The 26,120-nt window shown below is 55.4% G+C and overlaps 8 protein-coding genes across 8 annotated transcripts; 4 read left to right on the top strand and 4 right to left on the bottom strand.

The window, feature by feature from the left end:
• Positions 1 to 1,896: 1,896 nt before the first annotated feature.
• Positions 1,897 to 4,508, top strand: PG998_007988 (uncharacterized protein; the record flags this gene model as incomplete). The annotated part of the gene is made up of 2 exons (XM_066874804.1): positions 1,897 to 3,918; positions 3,939 to 4,508. The coding sequence occupies 2 exons, from the start codon at positions 1,897 to 1,899 to the stop codon at positions 4,506 to 4,508; spliced, it is 2,592 nt and encodes an 863-aa protein (XP_066730749.1).
• Positions 4,509 to 5,288: 780 nt separating this feature from the next.
• Positions 5,289 to 8,035, bottom strand: PG998_007989 (potassium uptake protein; the record flags this gene model as incomplete). Its single annotated transcript, XM_066874805.1, has 6 exons — positions 5,289 to 6,003; positions 6,113 to 6,306; positions 6,377 to 6,699; positions 6,764 to 6,830; positions 6,908 to 7,567; positions 7,625 to 8,035. The coding sequence occupies 6 exons, from the start codon at positions 8,033 to 8,035 to the stop codon at positions 5,289 to 5,291; spliced, it is 2,370 nt and encodes a 789-aa protein (XP_066730750.1).
• A 743-nt stretch (positions 8,036 to 8,778) lies between these two features.
• PG998_007990 (uncharacterized protein) lies at positions 8,779 to 10,611 on the top strand (the record flags this gene model as incomplete). Its single annotated transcript, XM_066874806.1, has 2 exons — positions 8,779 to 8,979; positions 9,055 to 10,611. 2 exons carry the CDS (start codon positions 8,779 to 8,781, stop codon positions 10,609 to 10,611), a joined length of 1,758 nt encoding a protein of 585 aa, XP_066730751.1.
• A 1,639-nt stretch (positions 10,612 to 12,250) lies between these two features.
• On the top strand, positions 12,251 to 14,343 carry PG998_007991 (uncharacterized protein; the record flags this gene model as incomplete). Its single annotated transcript, XM_066874807.1, has 4 exons — positions 12,251 to 12,681; positions 12,797 to 13,042; positions 13,123 to 13,822; positions 13,906 to 14,343. 4 exons carry the CDS (start codon positions 12,251 to 12,253, stop codon positions 14,341 to 14,343), a joined length of 1,815 nt encoding a protein of 604 aa, XP_066730752.1.
• Positions 14,344 to 14,760: 417 nt separating this feature from the next.
• PG998_007992 (uncharacterized protein) lies at positions 14,761 to 16,380 on the bottom strand (the record flags this gene model as incomplete). Its single annotated transcript, XM_066874808.1, has 4 exons — positions 14,761 to 15,369; positions 15,419 to 15,746; positions 15,813 to 16,007; positions 16,259 to 16,380. The coding sequence occupies 4 exons, from the start codon at positions 16,378 to 16,380 to the stop codon at positions 14,761 to 14,763; spliced, it is 1,254 nt and encodes a 417-aa protein (XP_066730753.1).
• Positions 16,381 to 16,954: 574 nt separating this feature from the next.
• On the bottom strand, positions 16,955 to 18,596 carry PG998_007993 (uncharacterized protein; the record flags this gene model as incomplete). The annotated part of the gene is made up of 5 exons (XM_066874809.1): positions 16,955 to 16,987; positions 17,041 to 17,487; positions 17,551 to 17,688; positions 17,759 to 18,418; positions 18,477 to 18,596. Coding segments are annotated over 5 exons (1,398 nt in total), but the record flags the coding sequence as incomplete, so codon positions are not given.
• A 2,656-nt stretch (positions 18,597 to 21,252) lies between these two features.
• Positions 21,253 to 24,050, top strand: PG998_007994 (chloride channel; the record flags this gene model as incomplete). The annotated part of the gene is made up of 4 exons (XM_066874810.1): positions 21,253 to 21,272; positions 21,326 to 21,888; positions 21,999 to 23,926; positions 23,988 to 24,050. 4 exons carry the CDS (start codon positions 21,253 to 21,255, stop codon positions 24,048 to 24,050), a joined length of 2,574 nt encoding a protein of 857 aa, XP_066730755.1.
• A 540-nt stretch (positions 24,051 to 24,590) lies between these two features.
• PG998_007995 (uncharacterized protein) lies at positions 24,591 to 25,843 on the bottom strand (the record flags this gene model as incomplete). The annotated part of the gene is made up of 2 exons (XM_066874811.1): positions 24,591 to 24,919; positions 24,988 to 25,843. The coding sequence occupies 2 exons, from the start codon at positions 25,841 to 25,843 to the stop codon at positions 24,591 to 24,593; spliced, it is 1,185 nt and encodes a 394-aa protein (XP_066730756.1).
• Between the last annotated feature and the right edge of the window lie 277 nt (positions 25,844 to 26,120).

Genomic DNA, 26,120 nt, shown 5'->3' on the forward strand with positions numbered 1-26,120 from the left:
GAGAACGTCGTTGATTGCTGTATGTCACATGCAGTAATCCGCCGAATACCTACTAGTCCTTAGTAACTGAGCACATGCTTTCACTTGGTGCAGAAGACGTACTGGAAGACGGTCGGTGAAATTGTGCTGCTTTTGGCCCCGAAATGCTCACGGTCCACTATGGGAGGATCCGGGTGGATCGTAGAGTCGGCGAAGTGAAGGCGCAGAAGCTGTGCCATGGCGGGTGCTGCTTTGCCTTGGCACGGTGGCAGGGGTAGACAAAAGACCAAAAAAAAAAAAAAAAAAAAAAAAAAAAGACAGCCGCAAATGGAGATAGATAGCTTCTATAGGATTTGGTTATGTAGGTGCCTGTAATCTGTAGTATTATATGCATACTCGATAGCAGGGAATCGAGGTAGTATCGCTCAGCCCAGCCACCAGTTGCAGGGGAATTCTAGAAGGCCGAAGATCGCCCCCACCACACCCTCCAGGCATCAGGCATCAGAATTAATACGCTGGCTGAGCTGTTGAGCTGTGCCGCTACCTGCCCTGCCGAGCCCGTCCGGCGTGCCCAGCGTATGCCCAGCCATCAGCTATGCAACGGTCTAGCTGGCGGTTCGTCCAATGATAAATAGGCAAGGAAAGCCAATGGAAAACGAACGAGGATGCAGGAGGGTGCATATATTGCGGGGAGGAAAGAGGAGATCGACAGCGTTGTCTTCTTTCCAACACATACATACATAGATCGTGACGAAGAGTCAATAGTCGGCAGCGTCTTGGCGTCATGGTCCGTCAGTTCGCCTGGAAATCGCACCAGCGGCACGGTCAGAAACATTCCTAGCAGTTTAGCCAGGGACGCGAGGCGAGTGCGGTGTGAGACTACCGGCAGAATGACGTCAAGTACGGAAACGCCCCCTGGCACCTCGACCTTCAGTCTACTGCAAGTATGATACAGTGCTTAGAGATGGGAAGAGGTTATATCGACACTAGACCCCGGATCGATCGGGGGGTGATGGTGTAGCGCCGTCCCAAAACCTGTCTTGGGCAGATGAAAAGCTCCAAGCGAAGAGAGGTTGACTCAGTTGATTTGCTGGATGGATCTACACACGTACGGTCAGTTCAGCTTACCGCTAACCGCTTACTACCGGCTGGCGGCTGGCGGCTGGCGGACTGCACAAGGGTGGTGATTGTGGCATTGCTTGTTGTGTGCTGCTGCTGCAACGTGGGGGCATGAGGACGAACCCGGTTCCTCGTCTGCAAAAGTGACAGGCCAGGCTGCAGACTGGCCGGTATTAGTAGATGGGTTATGGATTATGTATCTTTTTCTGTAAGCAGAGCCGTCACTCAGCCCGAGGTGCGAGGACCCTGGAAGAATGCCATCTAGAAACTCTGTTTATTTACTTCCCAGTAGCTGCTGCTGTGGAAAGCCTGACTTGCTTCCCATTACTACCGCTCCTTCGTTTCTACCCAGCTCAACCCTGTCTGTCTACCTCATCCACTATTTTGAGTCCGTGGTCATTCCGTCCTCCATTGCTGACAGGAAAAGAGGAAGAAGAAGTGAAGTCCGATTAATTGGCCCGCTTCTACTTGCTTGTGATACCATCCCAGCTCCCTCCCTCTATAAAGAGACGGCGTCTTATCTGCCAATACGTCCCCCGACACATCCGAACCACAAGTTGTTCGCTAGTCGCCTGTCTTCCAGTGGACACCCTCCACCGCGCCAGTGCTTGGTTCTGCCTCGGCCTCCCAGCGGGCAATCTATTCTTAAGATCATCAATGGCATTTTGCTGCTGACCAAGTCCTCACAACATTTCTTGGCCCTTTTTTGACAAACATCGTCCCGCGGGCTTGCGTGTGTGAATATTCAGTCAACGTCGCTGTGACCAGAGAGGAGGAAATGCGAACGACGCCGGCAACATGGCCAACATGTCAACCACAGACGCCTCGCCGGCCTTGCCGCCCAATGGGCGCCTGAGTCACGGCAGGGAAATGCCAGGACTTGCTATTCCCTCGTCGGGTGAACGGCCGCCCCAGTCTTCGTCGTCGGACAGCGGCGGCGAGGACGATCCTCTCTTCGTCGATCCGGATGATGCGCAGTCCATGATCCAGCCGGCACTGAGCCCCGTGGTCACCCGCTTGACTTCGCCCAAGACCCCGGCCGCGGAGAAGGCGGCCGCCATGGACCGGCTACCAGGCGGTGGGCTCTTCAGCATGCTGGAGGGGGACTCGCCACCAGAGGATGACGACACAGCAACTACTCCAAAGGGGCTCGCCGACTCGGACTCGGGTGCTACTGCGGCGGACCTGGCCAAGGCGCGCAGCCGTCATAACAGAGGCTTCTCCGTCGGCCAAATGCCGTCCCAACCAATAGAAATGGAGAAACGCCCTACCCCGTGGCAAGCTGGGCCCAGGACGCACGTTATCGAGAACGAACCATCATCGAAACCTTTCCGCTATGGAGGTTTCGGCCAGAGCCCGCAAAGGAGATCAACCACCACCGGTGCCGAGGCTTTTAGGAGGATACGCGGGGCCTTTCCCAGCATCACACTACCTACTAACTTCTTCTCCAATATCTCCTCGCCTTCTTTTCTGTCTGGAGCTTCTCCGAAACAACCCAGCCCAGAAAAGCGGGTGGTCGCGTCCACTGACGGCAATGCGGAGTCACGGTCCGCTACGACGGCAGACAAGTCGAAGGCCGACAATGAAAACAGTGTGCGAGCCGAGGACCGCATCACAAGCGCCCCTCTGGTCAAGAGCCCCAGCGGCTTGGGTACGAAGTCCAGGCCAACGTCAGCAATGTCCGGTAGACCACGGCCGATTCGCCGATCAACTTCGCACGACTCGATGCCCTACCTTTCGCTCTCGCGGGTTTCGTCCTACGGTGACGATGATCGGTGGGGCCATGTTCGCGAGCAGACCAACTCTAGGCTCAAAGCCATCAAAGATAGTTGGGACCGGCCCACGTTCAAAATGCCGCAGCTTCCTAACATGATACCTGCGCCGTTGAAACGAAACACGATATTCGGCGTCGAGGGCAGTAGTCCCGTCCCTTCTCCGAGTATACCCAGCCCAGGTTACGGTTCGCTCGACAGCAAGTTCCCGGAACTGGATCGCGCTTTGGAATCCTTGACGGGCGACATTGTCATCATGGGCGGCTACAGAGGATCTGTGCTGAGATCGACCAAGACGAATCGCCAAGTCTGGGTCCCCGTCAAAGTAGGACTGAACATAAGAAAGGTGAACTTGGAGGTAGGACTAGATCCCGAGGACGAAGAAAGGATGGAGGAAACCATCTACCCTTCAGGCATGCTCCAAAACATCGGACCCGTCGATATCTCCAAGCGATTATTCAAAAGGCTCAGGGAGTGTGAAAATGCAAAGAACGGAAAATTGCGTGTATGGGACTTCGGCTGGGATTGGCGATTGAGTCCCAGGCTCCTTTCTGGAAAGCTGCTCAAATTCCTAGAGAATCTTCCGTGCAACCAAGATGGTTATTCAGAAGGGAAAGGTGCCACCGTAATAGCCCATAGCTTGGGAGGCCTGATCACACGCCATGCTGTGAACCAGAGACCGGAGTTTTTCGCTGGTGTGATCTACGCGGGGACACCCCAGAGGTGCATCAATATCTTAGGGCCGTTGCGGAACGGAGATGCTGTCTTGCTCAATGAAAAGGTGCTTACAGCGCATGTCAACTTCACGCTCAGGACGTCGTTCGTCTTCCTGCCCGAAGATGGTTTCTGCTTTGTCAACAAGCACACGGGCGAGGAGTACCCAATCGACTTCTATGATCCTCAATCCTGGGCCCAATATGCTTTGTGCCCAAGCATCGAACCGCCACTGCCTGCTTACAATGCAAGACAGAGCCCCTTTGGTTCGTTCCTGAGTCTTTCCGCCTCGTTGCCGGCCATGCCAGGAGAAGCCGCGGAAACAGCGGCGCAAGTGATCCTCGCGGGCCGCAGGCACGCAATAACCAAGTGACGGACGCCGCCAAGAATGAAGTTACGCAAGATCGAACATTGGCACCCCAGATGGGCAGCGGGCAAGCCGACAGCGTCAAGAGTGGCCAGCAGAACCGGAACTACGCCGATGCTGAGTCTAGAGACCGGAACATGGAATATCTGACTCGCACGCTGAAAGACACGAAACAGTTCCGCGCCGAGCTCGCTCACAAGCCCGAACTGGCAGAGACGAATTCGTATCCGCCGTTCGCTGTCATGTATGGCAAGGATATCCCCACCGTCTACGCTTCCCACGTGACATGCCGAGACGCGATTGCCAGCACCGACTGCTACGATGAGCTCATGTTCCGCAGTGGCGACGGTGTCGTGCTTTCACGCGAGGCAATGCTGCCTCCGGGTTATGACCTAGTCAAGGGCGGCCGTATCAGTACCGATCGGGGCCACATCACTATTTTGGGCGATTTGAACGCAGTAGGCCAGGCGTTGGAGGCCATCATGCGGGGGAGGAAGAAGGGCATTGGGCTGGGCTTATCGGCTCAGGAAGGAAAGAAGAGTGTATCGTCAGCCTAGATGCCATGGCGCCGTTTATCGCGGTGTCTGTGGTGGTAATTGCATATTAGCGAAACGGTTAGAGGGCTCTTAAAGGGTCGGGTTCTGGCTTACATGGGATATGGAGTTTTCTCTAGGAAAGTAGAATATTTAGATATGTGCTGGCCGGTATGCCACTTTGGACGGGTGCATCAGCTTGTTGTATGAAGAATGAGGTTTTCAATAATTATTGTGTATGGATAGACAACTGTTCGAATGGGAACGAACTGCGAGTGAGCGTTGAGCTATTCAGATGTTCCTATCCTGATCATCTGACACTGCCCTCCTCATCTTGAAGCCAAGCTTTCTCCTCACTGACTGCCTCAACAGCAGCCATTGACGCCTGCAGCCCGCAGCCCGCAGCAAAGCCAAGCTTATTCAGAGACCGTTGATTGGTGTCTCGAGGTGTCTCGAACTCTAATAGCCTGAATTAACCCTGTTCATGAAGATTGGTGTTTGGCTTCTCGGATCCAGCAGTTGGTCTGCACATGGGTGGGAAGAGGCCTGGGCCAGTCATTACTTCCGTAGCTTGGCAATCAGTAGCACTATATTGAGAACTCAGTGACTTGGAAGATTTGTTGAGAAAGCTATCTTGATTTTGCATGTACTTCTTCGTCCCCTATGGCAAGATAGCTAAAAGCAATGTACATCGTCGTATATTTCTCCGAGAGTCATCACAAGTAGTACCAGTAGCCTTTATAAACTACACGCCGGGGGTCTATAAAGGTCTCTTGTGTGTAGTCCTCCATTGGGTTTGGTCGATCAGAGATCTGTGACGAAACCCACCTCGACAATCCGATCAGCGTCGAGATCCATATCCGCCATCTTGGCGCGCGAGTTGTCGAGGATGCATAAGAAGACCGTAAGTGCCATGCGCCGGAGCCAGACCCGGATGCCAGCCTGTTGCCGGAGTCGCATCGTCTCCTTGCCCACGACGTAGACGGTCTGGGCCGTATAGGCGGCGCGGAGGGCGTCGAGCTCGGCGAGGCTGCTCGGGTCGCCGCCCGAGAGGATGCGCTCGATCTGGTGGACGATGTCGGCGTCGAGCCCGGGCCGCAGGATGTCGTCGGCATAGCCGTGGCGGAGGACGACGCGGTAGGCGTGAGGGCCAAAGACGGCGGACCGCGCGCGCGCCACGATGTAGCGGTCGTCCGGGCCGACGTGCGGCACGGGCAGCGAGCGCACGTGGAAGAAGACGACGACGCGCGGGCGCGCCGCGAACTTGGTCAGGAACTGCGCAAACGACGTCGACACCACGCCCGGGTCGTCCGACTTGGAGAAGAAGATGCCCAAGCCCGGGACCGTGCCGATGCGCGTGCCACCCCATTGCCGCGCCAGGTGCGGCGGGCTGCGCTTCAGATTCAGGAGACTCTCGGGCCGCAGGCGCTTGGTCGACTCAGCGGCCCATTGCGCCTCCTTGCCGTACCGCCAAAGCATGAGTATCGAGGACAGGATGGCGCCGAAGGCGAGAGTGAACCTGAAATGGGGGCCCCGTTTATGTCAGTAACTAAGAGTCACGTGCCTTCATATATATAGAGAGAGGCAGGGAGCAGGGAGCAGGGAGCAGGGAGCAAAGGAAGAGTTACCAGGCCCCTTGGGGTATCTTTGTGAGAACGGCGGAGGTATATGTCGCGTCGATTGCGAAGAAGATCAGAAATACGGGCAAGACATAGTAGACTCGGACCTCCCAGACCAACAGGGCGACCAGTGCAACCATGAAAGTCGAGAGGAGCGTGACGAGAATGGCACAGACGCCATAGGCACTGCCGAGAGAAGCGGTCTGTAGCACTCTGTCAGTGGTGTATTCATCCCATCCCTTAGATGCCCAACGCTCGCATGGAGGAACTCACGTTATCGAATATGGCAGTCACAGACACCGTGCAAATCATCAGCAGCCAGTTGGCAGCAGGGATGTAAATGTGGTAGTGGAAGAGCTTGGAGGTATGGACAGTCTTGACGTTGGGAAAATAAGATAGGCGCATGACCTGGCACAAAAGTTGAAAGGTCGAGGTGATCAAAGCCTGAGAGGCGACAATTGCGGCAAGGATGGCGATCACCAGACTGAAATACAGAGTTCCTGGTGGTACGTTGTAGAAAAACGGGTTGGTATAAGCAGTCCTCGTTTTGTCCTCGGAGATATAGGCTGCTTGGCCGATATAGGCGAAAAGGAGGCCTGCCAGGCATTCAAATATTAGCTTACGAGGGCCGATGCAGGTAGATACGGTGATTTGACTTACAAGGAAATGTGATCCCCAGCCACGAGATCTGAATTGCTTTCTTGCTGAACGCAGCAAGGTTTGCAAACTGTCGAGGTCGTAAGCCATACTGACATGGCAGTAGAACCCGACAGGCATTGCTTCACGCAGTCATGGTAAACTCACCATAGCCTCGACTCCCGTAAATGCTAGCAGCAGACCGCTGAGCGACTTCCAACCGTCATGGCGATTGCGAGCTAAGTAAGCAAAGGCAAAATGCGGACTGAAAGCTTTCAGTACCGTATGATCATACACCACGAGATTGTATATGCCTGACCCCAAGTTGAACAATAACCAGACCATCACGATCGGAGCAAAGGCAGTACCTAGCTTGGACGTGCCAAACGGCTGGACAAGGAAGAACACCACCAGAATGCAACAGGTGATGCCGGTGACGGTTGGTTTGCCTAAGTCGGGGTTAATAACATGGACTCCTTGGACGGCACCTAATACTGATTGGGCCGGGGTCAAAATGCCATCCGCTATGACGAGCGAAACACCGAGAATGCCAACGACTTGCAGAGCATACTTGGCGCGAGAGGATTTTTCCAGATAATTCCGGAGTCTCTGGCTGGTGGACTTGTTCGTGCCTTGGCTGAGACCAGTCCCGCGTCGCTGCGGGCTACTGGGATTTTGCGGCGTGGTGTTCATGGACCGTGCCAATATGCTATAGAGGGCGAAGGTGCCGCCATGGCCGTGGTCGTCGGCAGCCAGGACGATAAAACAGTACTTCAAGGTGACGATCAAAACCAGAGACCAGATGATTATCGAAAGTGCCCCTACCAGCTAAGCGAGACATCAGCTACACATCATCTTTGCAGTATATAGGAAGAACACACTTACATCATCCCAGGAGGGATGAGCATTGAAGGTCGAGGAGAAAACATAAAGAGGAGACGTTCCAATGTCGCCGTATATGACCCCAATGCTCTGGAACGAAAGCCAGAGTAGAATTCTCCCATGGTAGTGCTGTTTTCGAGTAAGCTGGTAAATCTCCTCGAGAAATGATGGTGATACTACCTGTGTATTATCTTTATTCAAATCTTCGCGGTCGAACCGTCTTGCCCGTTCCACGTCGTCCACCCTCCGGCTTATGTCGCTCTCGCGAGAGACAGCCAGCCGGACTGGTGTTTTGGCCGCTGGGCGATCTCTCCAAATACCCTCTTGGGCAACTGACCTTGGTCGCGATGGATGTCTAGTCACCCCGCCCTTGGGAGTCCTAGGAGTCTTGTCTTCAGGCGCATTCTTACTCATCACAGCAACTGCAAGTTCTCGAGGAACACCGAGACTGGGGGAAGCCAAAATAAAGGGTCGTGGAGTCAACACTTGCACAGCGGATCAACTACTTCTATATCGACTGAGCCCATGCGGGTCTATGCTATTGCAGCCACCAGACCGCCCAACTCTCCAAGAAACCTTTATGAGAATCATATCCCAACCGCCTTCGGGGTTGGGCCTTGGATGTAATTGGCTCACGACAAAAAATACCGCAAGCTGTGTAGCCACAGGCATGCGAATAAAGCCAGTGACCAATTATGATCGAAAGGCTGCGCAGGACCAAGAGAAGCACCCATAGCATATTCTATCTTGTGTCGTTGACCGCCTGGCGGAAGCTCGTCACTTGATCCGTACAACATGTAGAGGGTGGCTGAGTTGTTGAATGGGAGCTGGTCCGGTGCCCGATCCTGACTCGTACTTGGTTGATGCAGTCAAGCTCGAATCGACAGCCGGTGGGCAGAACAGAGGGATTTCTTGAGACAGTCCTTTGAACCTCCTATTACCGACTTGGGAGTCAGTTATCCAAAGCGGGGCGGACATCACTCTACCAAGCACTCCGAGTCTGCATAAGTACATATCTACATATCTGCATATGTACTTTAGCGGCGGAAAAAAAGCTTCTTACTGCCACCATCAATTGAATGGCCACGAGATTTGATCAAGGTTCGGCATGCACGCGCAATCATCTCATTCCGTTTCCTGAATTGTAGATTGAAGTGATGTCTCTCTATCACGAAGCGGCCGAGATTTTGTCCTTGTCGCCCGAGGCTGGTGGTAATCTGAAAACACGCATCTTCAACCGCAAAGATCTCAAGTCGCCGCAACAACAAATCTATGCTCTAGCTCTGGAAACGTGCAAGTGGAGTGCCGTGCTTAAGGAGGTCATCGAGAATGCAGGTCTCTTGAAGCTCGAGCGCAAGGTACGTGACTACATTAATCGGCCTTGCATTGCACCAATCAAGCGTTTCCGGAGGACTTACTGACTTATCCTGTAGCTCACACCAGTGCTTGCATCCTTGCTGGTGCACGACTTCCTTCTGGCGAAGAAGGGCATAGCGCTCCCCAGTACTCATGGCCTCCGCGCCGCAGTCGAGCGCCACAAGGCTCGCCTCTCGTCTGAACTCACAAGGGCAAGGCTGAGGAGGAAAGCTGTCACGCTAGATGCTCTCCGAGACCAGGTGGAAGCAGCTTTCGCCGAGGCCGAGAATTTATATCCCCGCTGGGTGCGGGTGAATACTCTCTTAACTACCCTCGAAGATCAGTTCGACGCCACATTCAAGGACTTTACTAGGGTTCACTCGATCAAGGAGGTGGTATCCGGCAGGGGGAAGTGTGTCTACATAGACGAGCACGTTCCAAACCTGCTGGCCGTGTCACCTAGTTTCGAAATCACCAAGACCGAAGCCTACAGATCCGGCAAGGTCATTCTTCAAGACAAGGCCTCGTGCTTCCCAGCATACTTGCTTGATGCCCTGCCTGAGGATGGCGATGCGATTGACAGCTGCTCGGCGCCCGGCAACAAAACTACTCACCTCACAGCCATTCTTCGCTCTCGCACACCAGAGGGCCAAAAACAGTCGACCGTCTTCGCCTTTGAGAAGAATATGCGCCGTGCCAATCTGTTAGATAAGATGGTCAAGCTCGCCGGAGGAGACAAGGTGACGCGCATAGGATTCGGTCAGGATTTCCTGAAGGTGAATCCTGGAGGTTCGGTGTACAAAAAGGTCGGATGTCTGCTGCTGGATCCCAGTTGCTCGGGCAGCGGCATCGTCGGTCGAGACTCGTTGCCGACTCTGCACCTTCCTGAGCCCGCCGGTACCAACCCTCAGCCTCCGAAGGCGGGCAAGGAGCAAAACCGCAAGCGCAAGCGAACAGATGATGGCGCTAAGGATGCCGAGAAGCCGGTGTTGGTCGACGATGATGGTGAGGAAACGGTGCTGTCTTCGGAAAAGGAGCTGTCAGCACGCCTCGAGGCGCTGTCCTCTTTCCAGCTCAGTCTACTCCAGCACGCCATGGAGTTCCCGGCTGCGAAGAAGATCACCTATTCGACCTGTTCGATACACGCACAAGAAAACGAACAGGTTGTGCTCAAAGTTCTGCAATCCGATGTGGCTAAGCGCCGCGGCTGGCGCATACTGAAGCGGGATCAACAGGTCCGCGGCATGCGCGAGTGGCCCGTCCGAGGGTCGCTTGACGGCGCTGAGGGGGACAAGGACGTCGCAGAGGGTTGTATTCGGTCCTACAAAGACGACGGGCGTGGGGTTATGGGCTTCTTCGTGGCAGCATTCGCGAGGGACATAGACCAGCCTGAGGCCGATGGTGACGGGCCATATTTACGGGACGACAATGGGCGCATCGTCCGGGATAGAGTGGGCATGCCAACACTGAAAGCCAGCCAACAAGAAGCCAACCAGGATTCGCACGAGAAACCCCAAGATATTACAGATCAAGCAGTGGCAGACGACGACGAAGAAGAAGATGGGGCTGAGAGTTATAGCGAAGGGGACTCAGATGACATGGAGGATGACGAATGGGCCGGATTTGCCGATTAGAGCAATACGAGCCCTCAAATAACCAGGATAATCACAATCCACCAGAAAGTCACCATCTATACACACAGGTTTATACATGACAAGTGGTGATTAAATCGTATCATTGCCTGCCTACTACGTACAGAACCAGCCCCCTGCGCCCGCCTTCTCCTCTAGCTCTGATGGGATGCCGCGTAACCAATGCGCCTCCCCGAGGCAACGGACAGCGATGTTCGAGATGCCATTCACAGTCGGCCTTTTGCTTGTCAGTTGTTGTGCTCTACAATATCTGCGATTATTCTAGCATGAAGACGACCGATGGTGCCTCGGCCTGCCGCTCCTGCGCTTGTTTTCAATTTCTATTCGACCCCGTTTTTGGGCCGGGCATAGACGTGACTAGTGCAGTTTTTCGGACCAGCCAGTCACCAGCGTCGAGTGTGCCTCGGCATGAATTCAGAGCAGGAAGACGAGGTGGGTAATGCTCCGAAAATAGTGGGCAAGAATCAGGAACAGAAGTTTTATGGAAGCTTTTCGATGCCAGCCAAACGAATTGAACAGCACAGGCATCCGTGACAAGCGCCGTCAAGACCAACGTCGCATCCACTCCGACCCAACAGCCATAAAAGCCAAGACTTTTCCGCCGCCCAACTTCCGTACAATGTGATGTGTTTTGCTTACGAAGGATACCGACGGCCATCTGCTCATCCATCTGACAAATTGCTGTTCTCGTCGTCGCGGCATGGGGAGCGGGTTGGACCAACGCCGAAGACGTTCATGGCACGATATGTCAATCGACGGCGTTTCCCAAGAGGCTGGTTACAGCTACTGTCGGACAAATAGTTGCAGGCTACCGAGTAGCTTGAGGCTGAATCGTGAGCAGGGCAACGGGGATTAAGACCTGGCCCCGAACGCCGCTCCGACGCGACTACCTAGTGCACGTCAAGTTTTGCTTGATTTGAAAGCAGTCCTCGGGCAACGGCGCAGAGGCTCAGCGCAGAGAGACATGGATCTGGCCGGACATTCGAGCTGCATCGAGTCAAGACCCGAAGGAGCGGGCCGCGGGCTCGAGCTGCCCAGCGAATCCCTGCACAACTCTCTTGCACAAAACCGAAACCCGACCCAATCTGGTGTTTGTGGTGCTATCTCTCTGTATCTTGGTCACCATTTTCCTTGCTAGTCAACGGTCCACCACGGAATGGAGCCATGGCCTTCCCGCACTCTGCTTATGAATGGAAGGGATGGATGGGACCACTAGCCTTGACAGGAGGCTAGGCTCCCCCCAGCAACTTCAGGCGACGAGGGTAACGCCGATATTGAGAAAACACACCGCAAAGGGGGTGTAAGAGATGCCGGGCCAGGTAAGCTGTCCGGATGTCTGAGGCAGGTAGATAGATATATATGGCCGGGCCCTCTCCCTCCCCCGGTCCAGATCTGATCTTTGGTACCACCAACTCTGCCTTGTTCTAGGCCTGTCTTTCGTTTCTTGGTATCAACTTGATATATCTTGTATTTATTATACACAATTTTCCTAATACAGCAAGTTAGCTCTTGCTGCCGCTCAAACATAAGGTTATTTATATAAAAGCAACGTATATACACGGAGCGAAAACGCGGTTACGACACGAGCAACGACAACGACAACGACGACAATAACAACAACATGGCGACGTCAAAGGGACTGCCTTTGACCTCGGCGTCGTCGTCGATAACGGCCATGGACCCGACCAACGGACAAGCAGATATGGAGGCACAGGGCTCGTCGTCTCGGTCGCCCATAGCAAACCACTTCTCACTCCTGTTAGACCAGGGCGGCGTGACCCCTGAAGTCATCGCGTGGCGGTGGTCCGGAAACGGAACGGAGGAGGACCCCTATCTCGTGGACTACATGGACAACGACCCGAAGAACCCCATGAAGTTCTCCCAGGTGAAGCGGTGGTCCATCATGATGGTTCAGGCCGTCGCCGTCCTGGCCGTCGCCTTCGCCAGCACGGCCTACAGTGCAGGCGTGGTCGAGATTATCAAGGAGTTCAAGGTCGACACCATTATCGTTATTCTCGGAGTCTCACTTTTCGTCACCGGTTTCGCTGTTGGGTGAGTTCCTCTTCACCGACAACCTCCCCGTTCCGCGGACTGCTATACAGCAATGAGCTGTTGTTACCACGCATTCTGGAAGCATCGTCACTGACTCGGCTTCTCCTCGATATAGTCCTCTGATCTGGGCTCCGCTCTCGGAAATGTACGGTAGACAAGGCCTCTTCTTCGTAACGTACATGGCCTTGACTGCATTCAACGCTGGAGCCGCCGGCGCCAAGAACATGGAGACGTTGATCATCCTACGCTTCTTCGCCGGTACATTCGGCGCTTCGCCCATGACCAACGCCGGTGGAGTTATCGCCGACATGTTCTCAGCCCACGAGCGTGGCATGGCAACGGCTGTATTCGCCACTGCACCGTGAGTCTACTAACCTCCTACCCCTATACATGACCTGGGGTCGTACCGATTCGAGAGCTAACCGTCGTGTGCTACTGCAGTTTCCTTGGACCGTCCATTGGCCCCATCGCGGCCGGATTCCTGGGCGAAGCTGCCGGCTGGCGCTGGATCGAGGGTCTCATGGCCGCCTTCACCGGTCTGCTCTGGATCATCGTCTCCCTCACCGTGCCCGAGACCTACACGCCCGTCATCCTGCGCCGCCGCGCCGAGAAGCTCACCCAAATCACGGGCAAGGTGCACATTTCCAAGCTGGACGCCGGCAAGCCCAAGAAGACGGTGATGCAGGAGTTCAAGGTTGCCCTGTCGCGCCCCTGGCAGCTGCTGTTCCGCGAGCCCATCGTCTTGTTGACCGCCCTCTACATGGCCATCGTCTACGGCACCCTCTACATGATGTTCGCCGCCTTCCCCATCGTCTTCCGTCAGCAGCGCCACTGGTCCGCCGGCGTCTCCGGCCTTGCCTTCCTCGGCGTCTTGGTTGGTATGATGGCCTCGGTCAGCTACAGCATGTACGACAACAAGCGCTACGCCCGCGTTTCCGACGCGCACGGCGGCAATGCGCCCCCGGAGGCCCGTCTGCCTCCCGCCATCATCGGCTCCGTGCTACTCCCGATTGGTCTGTTCTGGTTCGCCTGGACGAACGGTCTCGATGTGCACTGGATCGTCCCTATCATTGCCAGTGGTTTCTTCGGCGCCGGGTTGGTTCTGGTGTTCCTCAGTCTCATGAACTACCTGGTCGATTCTGTAAGTTTCCCCCAACTCCAATCGGAGGTCGGATCCCAATCCTACCGCACACAAGACCTTGACTAACCAACTCGCTCTCACAGTACGTCGTCTATGCCGCCTCTGTCCTTGCCTCCAACGCCGTCTTGCGATCCCTTCTCGGCGCCGCCTTCCCCCTCTTCACCACCGACATGTACCGCAACCTGGGCATCCACTGGGCCAGCACAATCCCCGCCTTCCTGTCGCTCGCTTGCGTGCCCTTCCCCTTCCTGTTCTGGAAGTACGGCGCCGGCATCCGCATGAAGTGCAAATACGCCGCCGAGGCCGCCAAGGTGCTCGAGGAGTTCCGCGCCATGCAGGAAGGCAAGGAGGAGCGGCCCGACTCGCAGCCGATGGAAAAGAAGCAGGACGAAGTCATCGTCACCACGAACGGTGTTTCGCCCGGTTCCAGCTCCGACGATGACACCGCGACGTTGAGCAACCCCTCTTCGGATGGGCGCGTGGGTGAGGAGTCGTATAACAAGGAGAAGCCTACCTCTTAGAAGGGCCACAACCCCTCTTTTTATATTTATTAAAGAAAAGCAGGCTTCGGCTGCAACGGCTACCTGACCCTGATGTATAGATGTAGGTAGGTTGGGTATGTGCGCATTATATATATTAGACTTAGACTTGGATACCCTATCTGGTTCTGCATAGCGGGCGAGATCAAATCAAAAAAGGAGCGTTGGTCGGCGTTTCGTATAGACTGGCTACAAAATAAAAATGTTTTGCTCACGCGCCCCGAGAAATTCCCTGAGTGGTCCGTTCGAAATTTATCTATGAAGATGCCTTCTGTCTTGTGGCCTTGATGTCCAATATTTACTACCAAGGAAAGAACGTGGCCGCCTATTACTTTACTCCCAGCCTAGTAGCCGAATAGAACCGCACCTGCAGCGTGCAGTGAGATTCGAAAGGGCCTGCTACAGCTCATCGCGACCATTGATCTTGATGTTCAGCCCCGGGAACTTGGCGATGGAGACCCGCGGCGTGGCCCGGATGCGCCCAGGCATCTGGTTCGCCTGCTCCGTCGTCGTTGCTGCATCTCCGTTCGGGTTCCAGGGCTTCACACGCCCCTGCCAGACGTCCAGCCCCCACTTCTGCAGGTCGTTCGGGGTGACGGCGTAGTCGCGCGGGTAGTGGTAGATGCGATCCTTGGACAGCTGGTGCACGGCGCCGCAGGGGTGCTTGGCTTCGAGCCCGAGGCGCGCGGGCAGCTCGGGGAAGTCGAGCGGGTCGACCGTCGTCATGGTCAGGGACTCGTAGTAGCTCCGGCCGATCTTCTGGAGCGTGCTGCGGGACTCGGCTCGCTCGGCCTCGGTCGCGGCGAACAGGTAGACCATGGGCCAGCCGCGCTGTGTGGATCTCGTGTTAGCAGGGGGTGTTTCCTGTTTCTGGGGAGGCCAAGAAGAAGAGGAAGAAGAAGCCCGTTCTGAGCAGGACCAGGGATACTCACCTCCACCAAGCGTTGCTGGTTTTGTACTGTCAATTCGGAGATGATGGGGCGCTGGTTGATTACTCTCCGTCAGTTTCTTGTCGAGTTTGCTTCCGCCATATCCCTGGGTAAGATGGACTACGTACCGAGGCCTCGATCACAAACTTCCTTATGGCATCGGCATCGAAACTGCCCTTGGATGTCACCACATCACCGTCTAGGTGCCTGTGGCACTTCAGACCGGGGAACTCCACGCCCTCTGCCTGCCTTGCCGCGTCATCCGTGTTGACACCGAAGGCGAACTCGTCTCGGAACTGCGACGCTATGTCCTCGTAGGCCTTGCGCGACTCCTCGTCGCCTGCGGACAGGTAGGCGATGAACACGGTCTCGTCGCCCGACTTGAAAGCCTCGAGGTCCTCGGAAGCAACCTCTGAAACGACAGGTCGCTGGACGCGCTGTACCCATGAGGTGATACTATGGGTTTCCTGTCAGACACATGCAGCACATCTCTGAATCGAGGTGAGGTGAGGATAGACTCACGCTGAAGCCCGTCGCGGACCGAGGTACGTCGACCTGGGCTCACCGCTCTTGAACACTTTCAGACTTGGGTACGACGACACGCCGTACTTCTGGCAGACGTCGGCTGCCTCTGAGCAGTCAATGCTTAGGGCTTCGATAGCGGCCACCTCGGCCACGGCGGGCGTCCACTCAAGCTCAAGGGCCTTAGATTTATCTCTGTTTTCCAACGGTCAGCACACGGCAATTATACAGCAGTATCACAATTGTGCAGGGTATGACTCTCGACTGACTCTGATGGCTACAACACGCACGCACACCGCTCGTGTTAGTGTCCGCTGTAGTGGTTACGGCTGCCCCTCAAGACAGGTGGACTGGAATGGTACTGTACCGCAACAACTGGGAGTAAAGTGGTCAGTATCAATTTGCTCTCCGCCAGCCAAGACAGCTCCAAGAAACCAAGAAAAGACTTACATGCTGCAACCACAGCATCGTGGCTCTTGATCCTGGTCTCCAGCTCGGATGGCGCCACATGCTCCCACGCACAAACACTGGTGGCAGTCAGCCAAGCGGCCAAGCCTAGTTTCAACATTATGCTCCAATGGGTGCAAAAACAACAGATACCAGATATATCAAGATAGTATTGAAAAGAGCCGCTGGGGTTTAGTTGAGGAGAATCAAGACAAGACAAGGAGCAATTTGCTGGAGAAACACAGTTCGATACTCAACGTGGAAGGGGTAACCAACCAGCTACTGGCGTTTCATCTGGCTTAGGAGTTCACATACCGCTCGTCGGCTAAGAACAGGGATCAGTCGGGAAAAGCTGCAGTAGCCAGCGGTTTCCACTTGCCCCATTAGGTAAAGACGACGAAATACTATACTATACTATCCACTATCGTGATGCTACGAGGCCGGCCGCCTATTGTACACAATATATACATGTCGTGTCCTCATTCCAAATGTTTTGTGCATGAAGTAAAGATATGTGACAACGTTCCTTCTCTATAGGTCCAAGTTTGCATCATGGCAGTATCCCAACCCAGTGGCCAGCGAGCTTCGAGGCTTTAGAACTTCCTGGAAATGCATGTCCTACAAGCATTGCGAGTACCATTCTATTGCCTGTTAGACCCCATACCACAAATATAGGGTTGCGAGGTTGACTTACCATTGGAGACCTTGCAGGTATACGGCGATACGCACTGAGCAGCACGGATTAGTCTTGCAAAACCTCGCAGTCCGTCGAAGAGCTTACGGCTGTAGGACCGTCGTAGCCGCTCCCACCACACTGCCCGAACTGCGTCTGCTGGGCAGGTGCCGGGGCGGGCGCCTGGGTCGCCGTTGGGGTCGACGGGACGTTGCCGGTGTTGGTGGCGCCGGGGCTAGAGGTCTTGGTGGCAACCTTGTAGACGCGCATGTCGTGCGAGCCGAGGCTCGTCGTGACGGCGGTGCCGCTGCCCGTCGCGCCCGTCCACAGCTCGGTCCAGCTGTACGAGCCGGAGCCGCCGAGGCCGGGCACGTCGGCGAACTTGAACGAGAGGGTCGAGGCGCCGCCGGCCGCCACCACACCCACCACAACGCCGTCGCTGAGCGGGCCGGCCCAGTAGGGGTACAGCTGTCCGTTGACGGGGGCGGCGGCGCCAGAGGGGCGGAAGTAGCCGGCCGCTTTTCCGAGGCGGTCTTGGTTGATCGCGAGGATGGCCTTCACACGTCGCATGTATTGTTAGAGACCATCCTGAAGAAGAATAAGAAGAGTTGTACATACCTTGTTCTTGAGAATGTTCAAGGAAGATGTCTTGATCTTGGACAAATCGGTGCCAAGAATGATAGGAGACTTGGCCAGAGCCCAGATGCCCATATGGGCTCTTTCCTCGTTCTCGGTCAAGGCGCCATTGCCAACTTCCTGTTCCGCGTTAGCAGAGGTGCCCCAATAGACCCTCGTCAGGTTACTCATAGGATATGGGTCTTCGTACCATCATATCCAAGTCGTTGAAGCCACCCGGCTGGGCGTATTGAGCAATGCCGCCCGCCGTCGCCGCAATGCCGGCCACCGAGTTCCAGTTGTTGGCGATATCACCCGACATGCGCCACGAGTTGCCCACGCTGTTGCCCCAAGTCCAGACGCTGTTGCGTCCCCACTCGCACATGGAGTAGTAGATCTTGCCGCCCGAGTTGTTGAGCGCGTCCCGGAAGGTCTCGTACCAGGCCCGCGGGTTCACGTTGGGGTCCCAGCACGTCTGGGGGTTCTGCCCGTTGCAGGGGGTGTAGCAGGCGTCGTGCTTCCAGAAGTCGACGGACCAGCTGGCAAGCGCCTTGGCATCCTGCGCCTCGTGGCCCCAGGACCCCGGGTAGCCGGCGCACGTCTTGGTGCCGGCGCAGCCATACAGGCCGAACTTGAGGCCCAGGCCGTGGATCTCGTCCGCGAGCGCCTTCATGCCCTTGGGGAACTTGTTGGGGTCGGGCACGAGGTAGCCCGACGAGTTCCGGTTCATGGTGGACCAGCAATCGTCGATGTTGACGTACTGGTAGCCCACATCCTTGAGACCGAGGGAGACGAACAGCTTGGCCGTCTTGAGTGCGGTGTCGGCGTTCGCGTACGTACACCCACCCACATTCTGCCGGTGTCGACGTTGCTGTTAGCATGCCCAGCCAGTGAGGAAGAGGGTAGGGGTGAGGGTTGTGAGTCTATACCCAGCTGTTCCAACCCAGCGGCGGGGTTTTCCCCAGACCATTATCGAGCCGCTTGTCGATATCGGCACCCGGCGCCGCCAAGGCGAGAGCGGGCAGGGCAAGGAGTACTCGGCCGTACATGCTGGGCGTTTGTCGTGGTTGAGTATACTGTCGTTCAGGTAGCGTGTGTTGCTCGACAGCCGACGGTGCTGAAGTGAAGAACACAATATGAGCTTCGTGTTCACGACCAGAGGCACACTTATATAGGAGTAGGTATACTCGTCCGAGCCCACTCTAGCGCACCAATGGCCGGTTAGTCGATATGAAGCCGCCGTTTTGGTAGAAGCCAGGTGTGCCGTTTAGGTAAAGAGACCCCCAATATCAGCTAAGGAGGCCCCAATACGCGGCCCTTGGCCGCCGAAGGCTCGTATAGAAGCTCGAGTAGAAGCATCAATCGGCGTACTTGCCGAAGCGCGATGAGTTGCATGCCAGAAAACATTCGCACGAATAGGTGGCACGACGTGCTCGACGGCTTTGCTCTTTCTTATTGCTCCGTTGGTTGGTGTAACCATAATGCGGAGAGAACCCTTGTAGCCCGTATTCGGTGCGGGGAGAGTTTGCACATCACTGCTGATTTTACACCAATGGCATACTGGCGCATCATCCTGGCGTACCCAAGCTATAAGGCAGTCTGGTAGGCGGTAGATTCCAGGGAGAACGGCGACCAGGGAGAACGGCGACGTATCGTATGATATAGTATTCGAGCTGCCCTTGGATGCCCTTTACCGGCCTGGCCAGCCAGACCCCGGCACATTGCAGAATATATATGAGACGGCACTTCCACCTTTCGTGCATCACCATCGGCAGATGTCCTGTGATTATATACTGGATTCCAGTCGCGGGTTTCTTTTTCTCTCAACGCTCTTCATGATGCTGCAGGAACCAATCTTCCACATCTTACGATCCGTGCTGTGGATCTGCAGTGGCATGGCATCACATCGAGATGCTCATACCTAGGTCCATGATTGAAGCTGCATTTCACAAGCCAATGGGCTTTAACCAGCGAGGCGAGATTACGATTGCTCAAGAGAAGTATAAAAGAAGACCGTCGTTCCGAGTTTCCCTGGTGGCGTCAACATGGCTGTGTTCATTTCCATTTTGGACGTTGATGCTTGCTCTCTTTGTTATTTACTTGCCTGGTTGGATGAACAAGTAGCAAAAGGTTCATCGGCGGCAAAACGCCTCTATGATGAATCGAAACAGACTGGAAGTGCAACTCGCCTACCTAGCTTGGCGACACCAACCCCCCACCTTGTGACTACCACCACTAGCCGGTGACGCCGGTCAGGTCAGCTTGTTCTCGATCCGAGATCATTTGGCCAGAGTCAAGGCAGCATAGCATGGCTGAGCGGTTTGCTGATCCTTTCTTGGGACCGTACGGGTGTAGACAATGCCGACCGCGAATACAAACCACAGCGGCAGTGAATCTTGAAAATATGCCGCTCATCCGTCATCAAACGAATGCTCGGCTACAATCTATCGTGAATCAAACCACGACGGATGCACAGTAGGGATGCAGGCGCCAGGCGTTTGAACTTTCCCAGCCTTTGGGGGGCGCATGCAGCGTTAAAGCCAGAATAAACAATTAATAGAGTCAGGATCGGAGCCGGGGAGTGCGCGGTTGCAGTGGGCTTGCAGTCTGGCAGTGTGTAGCCGGCCCTGCTTCTGCAGCAATCTAGGCCCGGCTTGGGCAAGCACCAGCAACTTGCACCATCGGGATCGGGCCTGATTGGAGGGCGTGTTCGCCTGGTGGATGCGCTGATGGCGCTGATGGCGCTGATGGGGATTTGTTTGTTTCCCTGGCCAGTACCTGGCCTCTCAGCAGGTCACTGGCCAGTACTGGCCAGTATGTACTTACCTCGCACACATATCCACCCTTGCGACCGCCTGCATCTCTAGGGGTCTCGGGCTGCCATCAGTCCACCTTTTTGTGATCCGGTTGGTCAGAGAAACAAGACTCTCTCGACCCCGATTCCCGAGGGGTGCGTCACAAGCACATGGAATGATATAATCCCTCCTTCTCTTGACTCCCCAAATATCATCCCATCGGCTGCCGTGACTGCGCCGACTAGGCCACCTGCCGTCCAACTTCCAAACTTGTCGACTTGCTGGAAGACGACACTACGCAAGAGGACAGCCCAGCAGCCTGGCATTCCCCCATCATCCCTTCTTCCACTCTCCTGTAGCTGCCTGCTGTTGCTGCCTTGGTGGAGTACAATCCCTCGCGTTGCCGATCGCCTTACGGGGGATATATCCAGATCGTCGTTTCACCTGACCTATGGCATTCGAAAGATAATGACTCGTAACCGACGCTGCAGCATACTTGGTTTTCCTCGCGAACAAACTACATAGACAGAAGCAAGCGCCCGCAATCGCAGTAATCGTGCAACTCTCGTTCCTTGTCCAGAAGCACGCCATTCGTTGATCGCTGCCGTTTCTGCGCTATACATTCCGGTGCTTCAGGGTCCCACGACCTCCTCCACCAGCGGGTCTCGACCACGCCCGCCGACCGTTGTGGCCGAATCCTCCTGCCCAATCCTCAAACCCTCGAGAGACACGGTCTCGTCACTCCCGTCAGCAGCACCCGTCCGATCTTGGGCTGCAACCTGAACATCCGAGCACCTGCGGCCAGTTTAGACAACTACCGCTACTCAGGTGTCACCCGAAGCCTGCCTGCGTCCCATCCTTCAGCACGCTTAAAGACAAGACGCAACCGGCTGATAGCAGAACCCCAAAGATGTCCGAAGACGTTGGGCCGTACGACTCGGTCCCACCCTCACAGCAGTCCTCGCAGCACCTTTCCATCCCAGCTTCCCCACCTACCAGCGTCGGCGCGGCGGCATACGCTCTCGAAGGCAGTCTCTGTCCGAGCAACCAGATGAGCGGACGTCCCTGTTACGCCGGCCCTCGAGGTCGCGCATCCGTATACAGAGCCCCGCTGCGTCGCCGAGGCCGCCCTTCCTGTCAAGGAGCCATAGCTATGCGGGCAGCATAAAGTCGCGGCACCACAGCCGCCACGGCTCATGGGGCCAACGCCTGGCTCACGCTCTAGGAGACAGCCGTCACGACTCTATGGCCGAATCCAAAGGCTCGCTATTTGCCGATGAGAGAGTGTGGTACGATCAATTCACCTCGACTGATTGGGTACACGATAGCATTGCAGATGCCTACAGAGTCAAGGCCCTGAGGTCCCGGAAAGACCTGTGGGGTCGCTTGATCGTTCTCTTTGACGGCGCCCAAGGTTGGATATTGAGTGCCGTAGTCGGGTTCTTGGTAGCCGTGCTTGCCTACTGCGTCGACGTGGCCGAGACCACCATTTTCGACTACAAGGATGGCTACTGCGTGAAGGGCTGGTATCTCCGAGAAAAGGCAAGTCTCCGCGCTAAACTCTAACTATGCGTCATGCTCTGGTGTTTGCCTTGGAAACTGGAAGTCCCTACTGACCCCAACGATAGAAATGCTGCCCGCACGGCCCGTGTACAGATTGGCGATCGTGGTCCGAAGTCTTGGGCGGCCATCCTTTCGGGGCGAAATGGACCGAATTTGGCGTCTACCTCATGGGGGTTGTGCTACTCTCGGTCCTTGCCTGCTTGCTGACATTGACTACAAAGACGGTCGTCCCGTCTGCTTACCGTATGACTACACTTGACGAGAACCTGGCCGCCGTCCAACCCAGCCAACAGAATGACAGCGACAACGATGACGATTCCGATGAGAATCTCAGCCCTACACATGTGGCCGAGGAAGAAGTCATCCCACCAATGGTCTACTACTCGGCAGCTGGCAGCGGTGTCGCTGAAGTCCGCGTTATCCTCAGTGGTTTCGTGCTGCACGGATTCCTGGGTTTCAAAACGTTGGTCATCAAGTCGGCTGGTCTCGTACTGAGCGTGGCCTCCGGTCTCAGCTTGGGCAAAGAAGGCCCATATGTGCATATCGCGACATGCATTGGCAATATTGCTTGCCGAATGTTCTCCAAATACGATCGAAATGACGGCAAGAGGCGAGAAGTGCTATCCGCCGCAGCCGCCGCCGGCGTGGTGGTGGCCTTTGGTGCTCCTCTGGGCGGTGTTTTATTTGGTCTGGAAGAGGTGGCCTACTTCTTTCCCGCCAAGACGCTCTTCCGGACATTCTTCTGCTGCATCATTGCCGCTCTGTCTCTGAAGTTTCTTAATCCTTACGGAACCCACAAGATTGTCATGTTCGAGGTTCGCTACACCGCCGAATGGGAATATTTCGAGATAGTCAGCTTTGTTCTGTGCGGAATTCTTGGCGGTGCGCTTGGCGCCTTGTTCATCAAAGCTTCGCGGCGTTGGGCTGTGACTTTCCGCAAAATCCCGGTTATCAAACGATATCCGATGGTCGAAGTCATCATGGTGGCTCTCGTGACAGCTCTCATTGGTTACTGGAACGTGTTGACAAAGCTTCCAGTCGCCAAGCTTCTCCTCAACCTCGCTGCTCCATGCGACGACGAGACCAGAGACGAGTTAGATCTTTGCCCTACCAGTATTGATGAAATCCCCAGTATCCTGCGAACACTCATTGCTGCCTTCGTCATCAAGAGCTTCTTGACTACCATCACTTTCGGCATCAAGGTCCCCGCCGGTATCTATGTGCCGTCTATGGTTGTTGGCGGTCTCCTGGGCCGAATCGTGGGCCACTGTGTCCAATGGATCGTGCTCAGGTTCCCACACTGGGCACTATGGGGCACTTGCCCCGTCTTCGCTGACGGCTCCTGTATCCAACCAGGAGTATATGGGTTGATTGCGGCTGGATCGACTATGTGCGGAGTGACGAGACTCTCCGTGACATTGGCCGTCATTCTATTCGAACTTACTGGAAGCTTGGACTACGTGTTGCCGTTCTCTCTAGCCATTCTTGTGGCAAAGTGGACTGCGGATGCTATAGAACCCCTTAGTATCTACGATCTACTGACCGAGATGAACTCGTACCCATTCCTGGACAACAAGCACAAGCCCATTTTCACCTCAGACCTCGCTGACATCGTTCCCCGAGTTCGATCCCATCGAATTGTGGATATCACCACCTCGCCCCTGATCCCCGCATGCAGCCTGCGAGCCAAGCTGGAGACTTTGCATCGGACAGGCGAGCTCGATGGTGGCCTACCGATCCTCCGAAACGGCGTCCTCGTGGGCCTGATACCCGCTCCAGATCTGGAATATGCTCTGGACCAGCTCGAGGATGAAAGCACGCAGCTCTGTCTCATGGCAAACGTCCCATCTATCGACGACGATGACGAGGGAGATCGTGACCCGACTGACTTCACGCCCTATATCGACCCGGCCCCCGTAGCCTTGGACATCAAATCGCCAATGGACCTGGTTTACGAATGCTTTGTCAAACTTGGCCTGCGATATATCTGCGTCCTGAAAGATGGACGCTATGCTGGCATGGTAGGTTTTCATACCATTTCAGATATTGCAGACTGTTCATTGATACTGACCGTACCCATAGACTCACAAGAAGCAATTTGTAAAGTACATGCGAGGACTGGAAGAGGAGCAACGCGGGTCATGAACAGCGGGAACTATTTACATTTACCACAGACTGCGAAGCATTACATCTTTTCAAGTTTTATGAAGGGGAAGGAAGGCTGGCGTTTCGAGCTCAGGGTTACTTATAGACATCTGCATTTGTTTTATGGGACCCGGCATTATGCATTTTCAGATGGGCGGCATTTGTTCATTTTCTAAACCTCCTTATTTCATGTTGAAGGCCGGTGGCTTTGACGATCTGTCTGAACCGGCGAAGCTTGTTCTATACGAGCCACTACAACCCTTACAGACACGCGCACAACTTATCGATGTCTGGCGAAGGCGGTGGCTTTGCTGTCGTTGATATAATTTCTAAGGATGCGTAGATAGCAGCTCCAAGAGACTGCAAGACTGGGTGTGGTTCCCAACGAAGATGCTGGGTATAATATAAAATCAATTCCGCAAAACCTACAAGGCTAGAGTAGTGTACAAATGGCATAGTGCCCCTAACGTCTTTCTTCACCTAAAACTCCTTCCTGCTTGAACGTTGGATATGGACCGACCTATGGCCCATCCTGGTCGTCTAGCATAGACCCTGGGGAGGCTGACCCTGAGCGTCAACTTGCACCTGCGCCTGGACTTGATGATCCTCCGGCTGTGTCTCCTCGTACTGGAGAATGTTCCATGCCAGCTGTTTAGCGGCGACTTCGATCATCAGCATCTGCCGCGTGCGCTTGTCGGCTGCGCGGAGATCCGCCATTGCGCGCTCGACCGTATAGCGCACAACGGGATCTGTCGACGACGGCACTGAGGCATAGTTGAAGCCGGTAAGCGCGGCGGATGGTATCGGGGGCAGCTGGAAGGCGCCGTCGGGGGCGATGACATTGGCGTGAGCAGGAGGGTTTCTCGCCTCTGGATTGGGGCAGTCAGCACCGGGCGCAAACAATCATCACACGGGTGGGGGCAGAGTCGCGACTTACCGTGGAAAGAACACCTTGCGCCGGAAGCGTTGAACCAGCAGTTAGCGCAGCTTCCACACATCTGGCCGTCGACCACGACGCACGTGGTCCAGGGACCGTGACCTTTGTGGCAGTTCTTGCACTGCACCGGCGCCGTCTCTCCGGCGATATGCGCAAATAGGGCCTCGACATTGCTGCGTCGCTGAAGGTTCAGCGACTGCTCTGGCCGTCGCTGAGTAGCGAGGCGCATACCAGGCTCGCGCGACAATCGCTTGGCCAATGCGCTTTCGACAACGACGTTCTCGTAGCCGGAGTCGCGAGCAAGCTCTTCGGTCGTCGTCATGGCCTCGGCTCCCTCGAGATGTTGGTCGAGATCCGCGTGGTCATGAGGGTCGTCCATAGGGTTTGTGCCATTGCTAGTGAGTATGCTGGCCGCGGCGCTTAGGTCCATCTGCTGCTCATGATGTTGCTGCTGCTGCTGCTGCTGCTGCTGCTGGACAGCATGCTCCGCGGCTACGGCGGCGGCGGCGGCGGCCGTTTCGGCGTCGAAGTCGTCGTGAAGGTCATGGTGTTCGTGCTGGTCGTGGGGATCCTGAGAATCGTGGGAGCCGTGGTGAGCGTGATGCTCATGAGGCTGTTCTTCGGCTAGGTGATGGTCCTCGTCTTGTGGCGATGGCTCGTGGTGTTCATGGTGCTCCAGGCCGTCGGGCGCATCGGCGAGATCTGGATCCAGGCTGGGGTCCTGGTTGAGGACTGCGTCATTGGGGCGACGGTTGGGGCGACGAGGTGTGGCAGAGGGTTTGGTGACTCTGGCGGGTTTTCCCCCACGAGAATGGAAAATAACACCTCGACTGGGATTGTTGTTATTCGTACTCATCGTGACTATTCACACTTCACACTGATCCAATGGCAGCTGCGTGACACCTGGTTGATGGGCGATGAATTGCCAGCCGCAACAAGGAGATTTTTCGGTTGGGGGCACCTGTTGGAATTGGCAGATTGGGATAGTAGGAGGTGCCAACTGGAGACGGATCTAGAATCTAGAAAATGGGATTCCGTCACTTGGAAAGCGGGGCACGGCGCTGGCCAAACGAGTGGCTTGGGGGCTAGCTGTTCACTCGGTGCATAATCTCATACCTGTTTATCCGATTATC

Source organism: Apiospora kogelbergensis (genome assembly GCF_038363985.1).
Source record: "Apiospora kogelbergensis strain CBS 113332 chromosome Unknown utg000005l_segment0_segment0, whole genome shotgun sequence".
NCBI classification, from domain to species: domain Eukaryota; kingdom Fungi; phylum Ascomycota; class Sordariomycetes; order Amphisphaeriales; family Apiosporaceae; genus Apiospora; species Apiospora kogelbergensis.